Source organism: Sebastes umbrosus, chromosome 14, assembly GCF_015220745.1.
Source record: "Sebastes umbrosus isolate fSebUmb1 chromosome 14, fSebUmb1.pri, whole genome shotgun sequence".
NCBI classification, from domain to species: domain Eukaryota; kingdom Metazoa; phylum Chordata; class Actinopteri; order Perciformes; family Sebastidae; genus Sebastes; species Sebastes umbrosus.
The window spans coordinates 3,061,498-3,077,688 of record NC_051282.1 but is presented as its reverse complement, the minus strand read 5'-3'; the positions used below and the strand labels follow the sequence as shown (position 1 = coordinate 3,077,688).

General features: G+C 42.1%; 1 protein-coding gene across 2 annotated transcripts in view; it reads left to right on the top strand.

Annotated features, from left to right (window-relative positions):
- LOC119502245 (carbonic anhydrase-related protein 10-like) overlaps window positions 1–16,191 on the top strand; it is a 105,911-nt gene that overhangs the window by 35,982 nt on the left and 53,738 nt on the right. For both annotated transcript variants that reach the window (XM_037793109.1, XM_037793107.1), the window contains exon 3: window positions 11,783–11,925. In XM_037793109.1, the coding sequence (XP_037649037.1) occupies window positions 11,783–11,925 (143 nt within the window). The remainder of the gene's footprint in view (window positions 1–11,782; window positions 11,926–16,191) is intronic.

The window sequence follows — 16,191 nt, the reverse complement described above, 5'->3', positions numbered from 1 at the left end:
TTGGAAATGCACGGATGTACTGACTGATTTTTACAATGTAGAGAGAAATAAATATTTTCATCAGTGTGCAGTACAACACACTTTTGTGTGTTGTGTTTGATCAGTATATTCATATACTTTACTCTAACAATCTCTCTGAAACAGTCAAACCCAGACTATATGATTAGAAAAGTAGAGAAGTTCAAAGTGTTTCAGATTGAGCACAGCAGAGTGAAACTAATCCCGACAGAATCACATCCTATGAACAATGTGTGTGCCATACGCTGACAATTTGGTTTTTGTTTTTTTACAGATGTTTTGGATGAAGTGTTTCATTTTGCAAAAGATCTGAGTTGTTCTGCTACATGTGTGTGTGGTTGTGTCAGTTGTGTGTAGTATGTATTGAAAAAATCAGTCCTGTTTTCAAAACTGTGCTGAAGCAATGGCAAAAAAAAAGTAAATTAAAGTCACCACCGTCACCGCTAAGATGCTAAAGAGCTGTTGAGCTAAACGAATTCAGGTCAAGCTCTCACAGACTGCTGAAGGCTGAAGAAGAACAGATGCAATGTGTAGCAATACTGTATAATGTAAACCAAGCAATGTGAGTAAGATTTAAATCTAAATATTATTTTATGCTAAATTTACAAAGCTGTCCTCAGACAACCAGGATATACATACACTGTACATGTCAATATATACTGTATGCATATACTGTCTCTCTTCTTGTCTCTTGCTGTGTTGTGTCTCTCTGGTGTAAGGGGGATAGAGATGAACAGAGGAAAGAGACAGAGACAGCAGAGGGGAAGAGTTACAGTGGTGTTACATCATTGTTTGAAAGCTCCGAGTCATTTTATTTGGCCCGCATTATTATTATTATTATTACAGTTTTTCACAATTGCTATAAGACACATTTCTTGAAACCTTCCTTCCCTTTTCTCAAACCCAGTTTTCAAACTGCGTTCACAAAACCTCTAACTCTTCTTGCAAAACCAAACAATCGCCTCGAAACAGTTTCATCAGTGCTCCAAATCAAAGACTACTGAGCATTCATTAGGGCATGTAGCATACAAATGTTTATTGTTTGCAATTCAATAAATGCATTTTTTTTTCATAATTCAGTGGAAAGTCCTGGAAAAAGACAAAGACAAAATGTAAATCAGAAGCACATTACAATACACTGTACAATGGGACCACAAAATCAAACCCAACCAGTGATTCGTCATCCGGGCTCAGCTTCACGTCTTATGCCGGGATCAAACTACACGATAGTTTTGTCTTTGACGATGGTCACCATGTCAGATCTAACGATCACAGCGCCATAAACTCTTGCAGTGTCTTGGTCGGCTGACTGGCGAGACTACACGTATGACCACGACCACGGCACGTCGTATTCCACGATCATACGCGAGCTCAGACGTCATCGGGGAAGCGGTTGAAGCAACTGTCAATGCTCGGGTAATGATAATTTAGCATATTCCCGCAGTTAGGACCGGGGATATGCCGGTATATCTAGCATATCATAGCATATCTACTCACCTGGATGATGAGGTGCTTCCGCTATTTGTCGCCAACATTTCTCTTTTTTGACTCCGTCATGGTACTCCCTCGACGAAAACGTCAAATAGGCAGTAGGGGGTACAGTTGCTACAACTCAATGAATTTTTCATCAGTTTGGTTGTCCCACCCGACAGCAGCAAACTCGGCATCCCTCTTCCTTTTATCGCCATGCTTGTTTATTACCAAGTGACCTGACTGCGACTGCGCGCCGGAGAGAGCACCTGATTGGTCAACGCAAAGGAACGCGTCGTTCGAGATGTCACACTAGGCGTGTCGAGATGAAAAGTTCGGACCGGCTAGACTTTTCCTCGGGGTGTCGTGGGGCGTCCCAGACGTGGCGTCGGTTGTCGTGTACTATGACACACTACACGAGATAAGAGGATCGATTTTCGCACACAACACTCATTTATCATTGCGGATCCCCTACGACGGCCGTGTCGGAGTATAAGCAGGCTGATATTGTGTAGTCTGATCCCGGCATTAGGGCGTTTTCACACTTTTAGTTTGTTTGCTCTGGTCTGAATCAGGGACCAAATTGTTACAATGCTGCATATTGCCTCTATTTTGGTTTGTGTTCACACGGCAGCATTTACAAGCGGACCAACATTTTGGTACGCAAAGAAACTCATTCATGAAAGGCAAAATAGTGGGCCGTCAGAAGAGGTTAAATAAAAATTGATACAGCGTTTTGGAGAATCGATACAGTATCACAAAACATAATATTGCAATACTCAGGTGTATTGATATTTTCTTACACCTGTCTTATACCTGACAGATGGTACCCAGGGCAAAAGTGCTACTGTCACTTGCTCCAGCAGCAACCCCCACCACCGGTTCCTAGAGGAAATGGCATCCTTGAGATGTTAACTAATATTTCTCCCTTGAAAGTCTTGTCCACTTATACTGCTGTAGTCCTTTCAGACTTTCTTAATGGAGTAACACAATCTTGTAATCTTATTATCCACCCACACAACACAGGATCTGCAGATTTCTGGAGCTGTGGCAATGACATCAACATCCCATCAGAAATAATAGCCTGTGATATAAAGTCCATACTGGACATCCTGCTACTGTAGCTGCATGATTCAGCTGTGTTAGTAATGTACAGCTTTAGAGGAAACCCCATTTACAACATAATCTATGCTCTCCGTTTAAAGGGACTGTTTGTAAGAATCAGAAATTGCTTATTAACAGCGACACCTGTGGCCGTTAAGTCAATGAAAGTCAGCGTCCTGTTGCTCGCGCTTGTGCTCGCTCTACATAGACATGAACGAGCATCGGTCAACACAGTGAGGTGACACACGTCAGCTAAAACCACAATATCACTCTATATTTCACCTGCATGGGACACCGACCCGCAATGATTGATACGTGTAAGAAGTCACAAACAGTACCTTTAAACAAATGAAATTTCCATGCGTTGATGCATTGCAGGTTATGTGTATGTACTGTTCATACATGTGTCTCTGCGCACATTTGGGGTTAAATGTGTGAATATGGGTCAGAACGGGTAATAGCCTCTTAAGCCTTGAGCTGGTCTAATGCGTGGTTAGTAGGTTGCTAATGGTTGGCAGATTCACTGTGTTTAAAGTGCATGCTTGCTCACAGTGACAGATATCATACAGAGCCTTTTACAACAGCCAGAACACAGTCTTACTCAACTGTAGGGCCGTAGATGAAGATAAATGTTTCAAAGCCCTCTCCATACCAAAGACCAAAGCCTACTCAGCATGTCAAGTCGCCAGTAGCTGGTTTTAGAATGTAAGGCACATCACCTGTTTCAACAGCCAATCACCTTGTAGCAAAGTCAGCCGGTCAAGTAATGCACCGTTGCCGTGTCTTAGTCAATCCTCAGTGGCTTCAGCTAGTGCAGAATGCTGCTGCTCGAATTTTAACTACCACTCGTAGGTCCCATATCACCTTAAGTCTTGCCTCCCTTCACCGGATGCCAGTTAAATTCAGCATTGATTTTAAGATTATTTTAATAACTTTTAAGGTTCGACATGTTCTGGCCCCTAGTTATATCACTGAGCTTTTGACTCCCTATGCTCTAAGTCGTAACCTGAGATCTTCAGGTCTACCCTCGCCGTTGCTTGTCCCAAGGTCAAGGCTGGTGACTAACGGTGACCGGGCTTTTGCCATCAGGGCCCCTCGGGTCTGGAACTGTCTGCCTGAGGACATTAGGCTTGCACCTGGGCTCAGGGCGGGATAGAAAGAACACTCTAGCCGCATTGGTGTAAACTGGCAGGTTTCACAACGTTCACAACCTTCACATTGCAAGTAGTTGCAAATTTCAACCCGTCTCATCGGAAATCTTTGGTCTGTCCTAGGCTTAAAGGACTGCTCCATTATTATTGTTTGTTTTTTTAGGTTTTTATATAATCCTGTATCTTCCCAGTGGTAATCCGTATGTATTCAAATCCCAACATTCACATTTTGGTTGAAGTAGGCCTACGTATATTTTACCGTCAAAATGCTATTTTCCCAAGTCCTTCTGAAAAACCTTTTCCCACATCATGACCTGATGTAGGTTTCTGCATGATGACGCTGCTACATGTACAGTATATATACATCCTTTTAGTCAGTGTATTAACGTAACATACAGTAACTGAGATGGGGGTCGGCGTGCTCCCAGTTAGGTGAAGCATACAGGAGTACCGGCAGGAAGCTAAGCGATGTACTGCTGTGGACGCCACGTTAGTTCAGATCAGAAAGTCACACAATAACACAAACTAACTAACTGATGCAGCAGTAGACCAGCAACTTCTGTGTTCTGAGAGGTAAAATTACTTTTTTTGTCAATGGAATCTGGTGGCTTTGAAGACGGCAATGTAACGGCGTCAGTTCTCAGTCAGAAAGTGCTGTGTGATGGCGAGGCCTTGCGTCAGACCTCGCCATCACACAGCACTTTCTGACAGGGAACTGAAGCCACCAGACTCCATTGACAAAAACAGTCATGTTACCACTCAGAATGCGAGAGTATACATACAACCCCACTTGTGTTTCAGTTAGCAAACTTAGTCAAACTTAGCACAGCTAACGTTGACTCAGCTAGCGCTAGCGTTCACACTATTCATAACTTTATTGATTAGATGGAAAAGCACATTATAAACGTAAATGACTGGAGCTTTAAAGGAACAGGTCAACATTTTGGGATTTGCTTTCTTGCCGAGGGTTAGATGAGAAGATCCACACCAGTCTCAGTGCTGTACATATACAGTATGTAGGCTATGTACAGCATCTGGTTAGCTTAGCTTAGCACAAAGACTGAAGGTAACAAAATCCACCTATCATCATTTCTCACCAATTAACACTTTAGATCTCATTTGTTGAATTCGTACAAAAAAACAAGGTGTATAAAAGCCCCCTGCGTAAAACAGCATGTTGTTACAACAAACGAATTAATAGTAATTGGTAATAAGTAAAATACTTACATACACAATGCACAGAGAATGGCAAAACCACTCCAAAATCTGCTCAACAGGCAGCCTTTGAACTTGAACTTCTTTTCTATTAGATTAGATTAGATTGTACTTTAATTAAACTTGTCTGATGTGACATTATAGACTAAAACCCATTTAAGAAATCCATGATTATTTTAAGGTGCCTCCAGGGAAAGGATCTTTATTCTCTCTAAATCAAGTCAAAGGCCTGAAGCTCTTCTAGGAAGGTTTAAAGAGCAACAGAGGCCGTGAATATAGATAAAATAAAAGTAAAGTATGTCCCAAATTTGTAAAAGACGAGGCCCGTGCTTCTGGCTGTCTGTGTGTGTGTGTGTGTGTGTGTGTGTGTGTGTGTGTAACACAGAATGGATGTCAGATAAGGGACTTGTATGATGGCTTCTAGTGGAGCAGGAGCTGATAATGGAATCATTTCAGGGGGATAAATTGCTTTTATAAAGAACAAGAAAGGTTAATGTGAGCATTTGGAGTCTTTGTGACTGGCGCGTGTTCCCCTACTGTGACACATCAATTCTGAAAGTGGCAACAAGTCATGTGTTTACAAGTAACCAATCTACTTAATGGCTACTGTTTTCTGAGAGGTTCTGGGTCACTCCAAATTGATTTGACTTGACGAGCTGAAACACGCCGTGTGACACGCACGGGGAAACATTCATTTTGTGAGTGCATTTTCCCCAAAACAACACACACACAGTCCAGCCTCACACCACCATCCCGGCTCGTGATTTCCATCCACCGCCAACTGCTCGGCTCTGCTCCATCGGTCATCTACCCACCAGGCCTTCGCTCTTGGCTGCCTGATTCAACCTTCCAAATCCAGTCAAACAGCAGCTCACTGAGAGCTCTTTCTTCTCCTCACTCATTCACATCTTCTCTCCAATGTCTTACTATTTTATCATATTCTAATGTCTCTAGCTCGTATCGGTGCATACTTGCCAACATTGAGACCTTAAAAAAAAAAGAGAAAAATTTGAGTTTCAGAGACTTTGTTTCCTGCATTCTGGTGACTTTAAAAGAGTGAAAAAAAAACAAAATCTCACCTCACATTTGAGGTGGATCTGGTCAACCTGATAGGAGGAGTACATTAAAAATAGAAAACACTATGGGGGCGCTATGAGTGAGACTCAATATGGACATGTAAATGTAAAGAACTGGACCCTTATCATGCCTGAAAAAGTTTGGGCAGATCGGACAATGTACAGTGGAGTTACAACAACTTCCTGTTTCATGGCGAATGGCTCAAAATGGCCGCCACGCCACAGGCATGCCGTTCAATGAAAACTCACCATTTCAATACCTTGTCATTCTTAAGGTCTTAAGATGGTCCTGACCAAATTTCAAATCGTTTTGATTAAATCTGTAGGAGGAGTTTGTTAAGGTACACAGCCTATAAAACCCTAAAAATGGGCAAAAATCTCTCTCTCTCTTTTCCCCCCCATTTGAACCCAGTCAGATTTATTCATATTAAAAAGGACGGTTGATCTTCAGGGCTTCCTCCCACTATTTCCATCCCTCCATCCCTCCTGCCTCTCTCAGTCCCTCTCCGTCTGTCTCTCCCAGACACATGTTATACATGGATACTAAAGGCCCCGATACTTTGTGCAATTTTGAACAGTCCCAGACGAAAGATGGCAATTGAGGGAGAAACATGAGTTGAAATCTACGGTAATCAAATCCTAAACTGTGGTCCTAATGTAAATCACACTGTGAGGACACGTCCACTGATGGCCGATTTAGAGCATTGGAGACCAAATTCTGACAGTGTCAGTATTTTAGGACCAAAATCTCACAATTCACGATACGATCCACATCTAATCAACCAATCAGAATATTCAGTATCCCCGGTAATTACATGCACGTTGGACAACTCCATATACCTCAAGATATACGTTCAATACCAATGTTCAGTTTCAAAAAGTAGTTCTCTCTAGTGAAGGACGCGGGGGAGACCGTAGCTTTGGTCTCCAGGGCCGGAGTCTCTGCTGTACTCTGCTCCTCTGCCTGCCTTCACTCACACACCAGGCTCGTTCTCGCTCTTTCGCTCCACTCTCACGTGCATGCGCGCTCACTCCACACTGCAGAAGAGTTAGTTTAGCTCTGAGAATATCTAGTGAATGTACAGTGGACGTTTGTGCAGAAATAACTGCTGCAGCTCCTCCAGACCAACAGAGGTTTCCCGTGTCTTGTGAAGTGACGGGGCTCCGCAGAGAGAAATGTTATCGTCTCCGACCAAAACTCTGGTGTCTCCCCTGTTCCCTCTGGCCGCGGTCGGGAGGCTGAGGCAGGAAAAGCCAACACTAGGATCATCATTGATTCATGGAGAGAACTTCGTCTGGTCAGCTAACATTACTGCCAAGCAGCTGAAATATAGAGTGATATTGTGCTTTTAGCTGACGTGTGTCTCCTCACTGTTTTGAGCGATGCTCGTTCATGTCTATGTAGAGCGAGGACAAGCGCGAGCAACAGGACGCTGACTTTTGTTGACTTAACGGCCACAGGTGTCGCTGTTAACAAGCAATTTCTGATTTTTACATAGAGTCCCTTTAAAGCAAGAATTTCTAAAAAAGAAAGTGAAAAAAAAGTTTGTCACTTACAGTGATGTATCGTCAGACCAGTCTCACTCAGTATGACATGCAACGAACCTTCAAGATTGCTGTTATCGCAGACTGCAGCGGCATTTAGGCACACACTCTCACACTCATGCCGGCTTAATCTCACATTTCCTATTTCACACACAAAATCATACGTTTATGAACGGATACATATTCAGATTTACTCTGTTTTTTTGCCCCAAATGGTTTGTTTCTACAAACATCCACTTCCTGACATACAGTTTCTGTCTGTCTCTCACACACACACACACACACACAGCTGGGCGATATAACAGCGTGTTGACATGTGGCTGTGTGCCGAGCAGGGGTTAGGATTGCACTCTGCAGGTCAGGGCTGCCACATCTGTCATTTCATTGCTCCACTGAATAGTGCCTGGATGAAAAAGATGGAGCAAGAGAGAAAGAGAGGGATAGAGATGGAGAGACGGACAGTGAGAGGGAGAGATGTGAGGACACAGTGAAGAAGAGGAAGTAAAGGGTTGCGTCTTGGGCCTCGTGCAAAAAACAGCATGCAGCTAGAAAAGAGCCCCACGTGTGTTAAAGAAAATCCTATTAAATAAGTTTGAGGTTCACATCCATCATTTCAACGTGTTCCTCATTTAGCTGCGTCTCAGCTGAGCACCCTGACTACCGCTGATGAGTTTGTTTAATCATAATGACAGCTGTTATACACTGCGAGTTGTCGTTAAGCCGTCTCTGACAAGCATTATGACAGTTTAGCTGGTGATAAGCCCTCTCATCTGTGTGTGTGTGTGTGTGTGTGTGTGTGTGTGTGTATGTGTATGGGTTCCTGACTTAGGCCACCTTCGAGGACACATTTCAGACTAAAGACCAGCAAAAGCTGTGTACCCAACTGGGAAAAAAAGCTGATTTATGGGTCAGTGGTTAATGGTGGGGTTAGGTTAAGGTTATGGGTTAGGGTAAGGGAAAGGCAAGTGATGGTTATAGTTAAGGTTAGGGTTAGGCAAGTAGTGGTTATGGTTAAATTCAGGGTTAGGGTTAGGTTAAGACCGCTCTTAGGATAGAGATAGTTAGGTCTTGGCATTGAAATCGAATAGTTAGGTTTAGGCATTGAAATTGAATAGTTAGGTTTAGGCATTGAAATTAAATAGTTAGGTTTAGGCATTGAAATTGAATAGTTAGGTTTAGGCATTCAAATTAAATAGTTAGGTTTAGGCATTGAAATTAAATAGTTAGGTTTAGGCATTGAAATTGAATAGTCAGGTTTAGGCATTGAAATTAAATAGTTAGGTTTAGGCATTGAAATTAAATAGTTAGGTTTAGGCATTCAAATTAAATAGTTAGGTTTAGGCATTGAAATTAAATAGTTAGGTTTAGGCATTGAAATTGAATAGTCAGGTTTAGGCATTGAAATTAAATAGTTAGGTTTAGGCATTCAAATTAAATAGTTAGGTTTAGGCATTCAAATTAAATAGTTAGGTTTAGGATAGGTGTAGGGCAGGACGGTCTTCTTCCAGGGTCCTACTCTCGCATTTTAATGAGGGAAGAGGAGGGGGGAGGGGAGAGGGGTGGATAGGGGAGAGATACAGTGTAAGTGTAAGTAGTAGCCTAGCCTACTAACCGCAGCAGCTAGTGTTTGTTTAGGAGACAGCAGCGCTGCGATGGTAATTTAATAATCAATCGTAAGGTTGTTTGGGAACGGGGATGTTAATTAACGTACTTTACATTTACGGAATGCATGAATACATTCACGGCACAGGCTTAACAGCGTACAGCCCATGGGTGTATTATAAGACAATGAAAGTGATGAATTACAGCCAATATATCCATTATTACAGCCACATACAGCTAGCAGGAAGCTGGCTGGCAGAACCTGGATATTTCACATGAGTGCGCAGGGCGACGCAGTCTCGTGGGTCTGATTCACGTTCATTATGCCAAGGAAAATAACTCTGGATTCAGTTATTAGTTCATTTTACAACTTTAAAAACGTATTTTTTTAAATAAGGGCTATTAGAGTGTTCGTACTGGGAAGTTGATTCACCTCAAAAAAAATTATCCGCTGAGTTACAGACGTCTTTTTCCCAATGTAAGTCTATGAAAAAAAGTATTTTTGGGTCCAATGGCATCACTTGACGGACACGGAAGTTGCAGTACCGCCGTTTGGCCGCTACAAAAGTCGGGATCGACGACGGCGCTCTTCCTGGGAGCTTGGAATATTCAGCTATTTTATTTACTAACTTTTCGTTTTAATGCTGAATCAACATTCACACTATTAAATGTGTGCGAGGCCTCATACGTATAAATTAATCCACATTTTAATGTCTACAGTCTGGCCTCAGCTCAGCACCTCACCATCTCTGTTGCAGTGATGGTTTGGCTCTGTGCCCAGAGGCCGCTGGACGTTTGGTTGAGACTCTATATTCTGCATTCTATCCTTTTAGCTGCCTCTGATTTATCCAGAGGATTTTGGTTTTTAGGTTTTGGGTTTTCTGCTATATTCCTTGTTTCATTCGTTTAATGTTTCCTGTTTTAGTTTGAAAGTCCTTTCCTCTTGTATCTTGTCTTGTTTTACGTCCTGCCTTTGTTTGTTCCCCGCCTGTGTGATTGCTTTAGTTAGTTGGACCTGTTCCTCGTCAGCCCTGCTGTCACCTGTCCCTCCTCGTTATCTCCCTCCTTTCTTCGTGTTTTTAGTCTTTGTGCTGTCTCTTGTGTTTTGTCGGTTCGTCTTCGTCTTCTTTGCTGTTTGGAGTTTTGTTAACCTGCTACCTGTTTGCCAGTTACCAGCCTGATGTTAACTGCCTGCCATTGGACTCATTTAGGATTTTCAGTTTTGTAAGCCTTTTGTTTATTAAAGGTCCCATATTGTAAAAAGGGAGATTTTCAGGTCTTTTATATTATAAAGCAGGTTTAAGTGATATATAAATACTGTTAAACTATCAAAATGCTCAATATACAGAGAAATACACACAGCCCGTATTCAGAAATTGTGTGTTTGAAACAAGCCATTAGGATTTCTGTCCATTTGTGGTGTCACAAATATACAATATTTCGACCATTACACGGTTTTAAACATAAACATTCTAAATGTGTCCCAGTTTATTTCCTGTTGCAGTGTATGTAAATAACATCAGCTACGGTGGTGCTACTAAACCTGAGGGGGCGCACCCTATTTTTCCCTGATAACGCTTCACTGTGAACAACAAACATCAGCAGGAGGAGAGTTAGTAACGTTAGCTGTTAGCAGCTGGTGGGCAGCATTTAGCGGAGATACTAACGTTAACGGAGGTGCCATTCAGTTATTATTATGAGACGTTCACGGTCTGCTCAGCAAAATGACCTTTGGGCGAAGGTAAATTACAACGTTATCATGATGTGTTCAACTGTAATGTAATGTTTTCGGTGAGAAACTTGAATAAATCCAGTTGTTTGTAGGAAATGTTTTCACATCAATATAAAATAGATAATAGAGAGAGAATTATGACCTGTTTAACTTCATAACAACTTACCAAGATTTTTTTTTTAATCAAAGCAAATATTTAAATAATCATACTTATTTGAATTGTGTGTTTTTATGCAAATAACCACTATAGATGACAATAACAAAGTACAGTACACTTTTGTGTTACAGTACCCTCCCTCCCACCAAAAACAGGGCTCCCCCAGAAGCTACTGTGTAATTCCAACACTGTAATTTACCGTGTATATAATGTTTTTTATGTCAAATATATCGAACACTGAATGACATCAGATTTAAAATGTTATTCCTTCATTTAGCGCAGAGATTTCAAAAGTGGCAGATAAAATTTCTGAGTGGCAGGAAGTGAAAAAAGTTAATTTCAGACCCTGCCTGTGACCTCACTGTGATGAGGCTCACAAGTTTCTCCATTGAAAAGACACACAAGACAGAAAGGTCGGGAGCCACTAAAAGCAATAAAAACTAGTGGGAGAACTTTTAGACAGACTTTAAAGTCAGTTTGTCTCCCGTACTTCTGCTTGCAGATAATAACCTGGAGATTTTAATGAAAGCTCCTTTTTTAGTCCGATTTTAATGAAGCCATATTTAAATTCAAATCTCCCTAAACTCCCCATTTCTCCTGTCCCTTCATAATGAAGCTCATCTGCTCACTTTCTCTCTGTTTTTATGGAGCACACACACTAATTACTGCTACTGTCTCTCTCTCTGCTTTGTCCCACCACCACCACCACCAGTCCCGTCCTTCTGGGGTCTGGTGCACTCGGCCTGGAACCTGTGCGCCATAGGGAAGAGGCAGTCGCCCATCGACATCGAGACCAGTCACATGATCTTTGACCCCTACCTGACCCCTCTGAGGCTCAACACGGGAGGACGCAAGGTAAGATGACCCATCTGTCTTTGGATGAAATGTGCTTCTGAATAAATCCATCCTCAGTGTTTAAGAGACACTGACGGATGAGTTTTCAGGCTGAAGTTTGGAGACAACACTCATCAAACATTCTGATACAAGCAGGACTGTCCTTCTCTGACAGCTCTGGGCTTTAATTCATCACTTGCTCAGAACAGAACGGGACACATCATTCTCTAAATCGAGATGCGGAGAAACTTGTGTCTGACAGAGACTATGAGCTTTTCATTCATATCCGAAGGCTTTAAAAATTCCCAGCTGCATTTGACTCACTCGGCTCAGGAGGCATTACACAGCAATCACAGTTAATCTTTACAGGGAAAATCCTCTCTAAAGCACCCGGAATCACCGTTAAAACACCTTTTGGTGATGTCGCACGTTGCATCCTGGATTCAGTCTGGTGTTTAGCAGTGTGTTCTAGTTATTTATCATATCTAGATGAAGTGAGGTCACATTGAGGGATCTTCAGTTCAAAGAAGAGGGAACTGGCTGCAGCTGAAAAAAGTCACCTACAAACCCTCAGCACATATAGAGTGTTACTGACATGTTGTGACCTTGGAATTAGAAGGTTCTGTGGTTTTGAGGTTCAAAGTTTACACATCCTGAATAGCAAAAACTGATATACAGTTAGGGATGCACCGACACCGATGACAGTATCGGGTCCAATACTGTGCTCATGTACTCGTACTCGCAAAACGGCTCCGATACCACTTTACGGCAGCGTGACATTAACCTCTCGTCACCATCTTTCGGGTCCTATCGCACGCGCTCACGCTCCACCTCCCCGACGGTGCGGGTGAGACGGGCAGGTGGTGCGCCCCAACCCGCGGGGGTTGGGGCGCAGAAATCAGGGACAGAAATCAGGCGCCTTTTACGTGGGCTGAGCCCCGCCCTGTGGACATGATGCGGTTGGGGCGGACTGTCCTCAGTCAAAAGTCGCACCGGGAGCAGGGGACCCCCGTACCTCCCCGGCGGGGAGAGAGGGTGCAACGAGCACTTTGTCCATGGCCTCGGGAAGCACCTTCGCCCCGAGCCTTTCCAAGCCGACCTAGAGCCGGTCGCCGCGCACCGCCTCGTATGCAGGACTCCCCAGCCTGCCATGTGTTGCTCACACCCTCCAGCTGGCTGTTAACGAGGGTCTTTTGGCACAGAATAGTACTCGTATCGGTACTCGGTATCCGTGAGTACTCAAATCTAAGTATACTCGGTGTACTCGGTCTGAAAGAAAGTGGTATCTGTGCATCCCTATATACAGTTAGGTTACATACCTTCTGATACTGAGAACTAAAGTAATGTTTGCAATGCCTTTTCTGCCTAAACAGTTCTATCCATCATTTTTGACATCCACAGTTTTCATTTTCACTTTTTTCCCTGAGATAAGTTCACTGTCAAAATAATCATTAAAGTAATCCTTTTCAGTGTTACTTACAAATTGCCACACAGCTGTTAAAGTCCATTATTTGATAATCCACCGTGAAAATGAGCTAGACTTCAAACTGAAGGCACATTTTTACTTTTATAACATCTCTTCCTTTGATTTAGAAGAAAATATGAGTCATAGACCATTATTTCACAACATCATTTCTTTATCGAACTCTGACCATGGCAGGTGGCTTTCATCTTGGCGAGGACCAGTCTGGTGCTTTGCTCTTACAATGTAATACTCCCTTAAAGGTCCCATATTGTAAAAAGTAAGATTTTCACATCTGTTATATTATAAAAGAGTTTTAGTGCTGTATAAATACTGTGAAAGTATCGAAACACTCAGTATACGGAGAAACACACACAACTCGTTTTCAGAAATTGTGCGTTTGAAACAAGCCGTTAGGATTTCTGTCCATTTGTGATGTCACAAATATACAATATTTAGATCATTGCACGGTTTTAAACATAAACATTCTAAATGGGTCCCAGTTTATTTCCTGTTGCAGTGGATGTGAATGACATCAGCTGACAGGAGGTCAATATAGACCCAAACTGTTGCCTAGCAATGCAATTCCGTTGCAATTCTGTTGAAATGCACTAAAACGGAGCGTTTCAGACAGAGGGTGAGTACAGGTATATTCAAGACAGCTAGACAAGCAGACATGAGGAAAATAATGTGTTTTTTAAACATTAAAGCATGTAAACATGTTCTAGTAGAAACCCAAAATACAAGTATGAACCTGAAAATGAGCATTATATGGGACCATATATGCATTGTTCTCTCAAAATATGCTTCTGGTTGGCTAAAGTTGGAGATGATAATGATTGTAGGTGCTTCATAATTGTCCAGAAACCGTTGAATATTTGAATAAATACTAGCACCATAGGCACCAACTTGGGATAAACAGTTACATTCTATGTAACGGGTCTGATGACGTCATGTCGTGAGAAGACTCTGCGTACTCCAACCGAGTCTGGGCTCGTAGTTCTGGCTATAATATATAATTATATATATATATATGTATATATATATATATAATAATAATAATAATAATAGCTATTGCTATAAAAGCTTGCAGGTGCTGAGAAGGGTTCTTTTCAACATGTAAATATCAACATTTTCCTGTACAGAAGGCCTTTCCTTTACTGGTGACTCTCTTTCAGCCACCTGAAGGCAGTAGGTATCTGCTCCGTCTGGGGACAGACAAAAGAATGTTAATTTTTTTTCCCAATTATAATATATACATACATTTGCATAATGTAAGCATATTTGTCCACTCCCATGTTGATAAGAGTGTTAATATTTTTGAACAGATGAAATAATTTACATTTTTAGTAAATATTTGGTTTGAAAAGAGAATGTTGTAATGCTCAATTTTCATTCGCACACATTCCGTGAAGGTCGATATGAAGTATGAAGTCATTATTCTGATCTCTGAGTCCCTCTGTGGAGAAAGTAGAGTGACAGACAACATTTCTACCCAAAAAAACGCTTTTTCAAAATTTCATTTTAGACATTTAATATACATTTATCTACAAATATATTCATAAATTACACTACTTTTGTTAACATACGACTTTGGTAAACCCATTTCAAACACCAAAACAGTTGGTCCACATAATTAAAGGTGTGTTTTCACAAAGGATATGAAGAATTAAAAAAATCAGATTAAAATATTTCAGCTTTAAGGCCATATTACGTGTTTACACAGGGCTCTAGGACAGATGACAGTGACATGAACAGAGAGCTGAGAGTGTTCTGCACATTTTGGTATGAAACACATGGGTATCATGTGATATGCAAGTACCATAAAAGGTGATGTAAAAATCGAGATCTTAGACCTCAAAGGGTTCAAATCAAAGCAGCAGAGGCAAATCCTGACTTGTAGTTGATAATTAACTCCGGATTCCCTTAATTCAACTTGAGAGCATCTTTCATTAAACCTTCCCTGCCTGCTAATACCCACATCTTTCAAACTCCGCTCCCCTAGTTTGCAACACCAACCTGATGATGTCGTAGTGATGTCATCACGTTTATTTTTCTCAGACTTGACCACATTATACAACTGCTTCCATAGTTTTACTCTTCGGAACTTCGGGGACATGCACATGAGGCATATTACTGTTGGATCGCTGTCACACACTTTTTAATGGAGTTAATGAACTGACAAAGTACACAGAGTCGGATGCAAGCACAGCAGTTTTAATAGTTTTTGACCTATTAACCAGGGGAAATACCTGCGCTGATGTGCTTCTATACATGGCCTTAAAGGGACTCTGTGTAGGAATCAGAAATTGCTTGTTAACAGCGACACCTGTGGCCGTCAAGTCAACGAAAATCAGCGTCATGTTGCTTGCGCTTGTGCTCGCTCTACATAGACATGAACAAGTATCACTCAAAACAGTGAGGCGACACACGTCAGCTAAAAGCACAATATCACTCTATATTTCAGCTGCTTGGCAGTAATGTTAGCTGAGCTCCTGATACTGTGGTTGTCCTGCTTCAGCCTCCCGACCGCGGTCAGAAGGAACAGGGGAGACACGGCAGCCCCGGTCGGAGACGATAACGTTTCTCGCTCCGGAGCCCTGTCTATTCACTCAGCAGCAGGAAACAAGACACGGGAAACCTCTGTTGGTCTGGAGGAGCTGCAGCAGTTATTTCTGCACAAACGTCCACTGTACATTCACTAGATATTCTCAGAGCTAAACTAACTCTTCTGCAGTGTGGAGTGTGCGCGCATGCATGCGAGAGTGGAGCGAGAGAGCGAGTGAGAACGAGCGAGAGAGCGAGTGAGAACGAGCGCGGCTTGA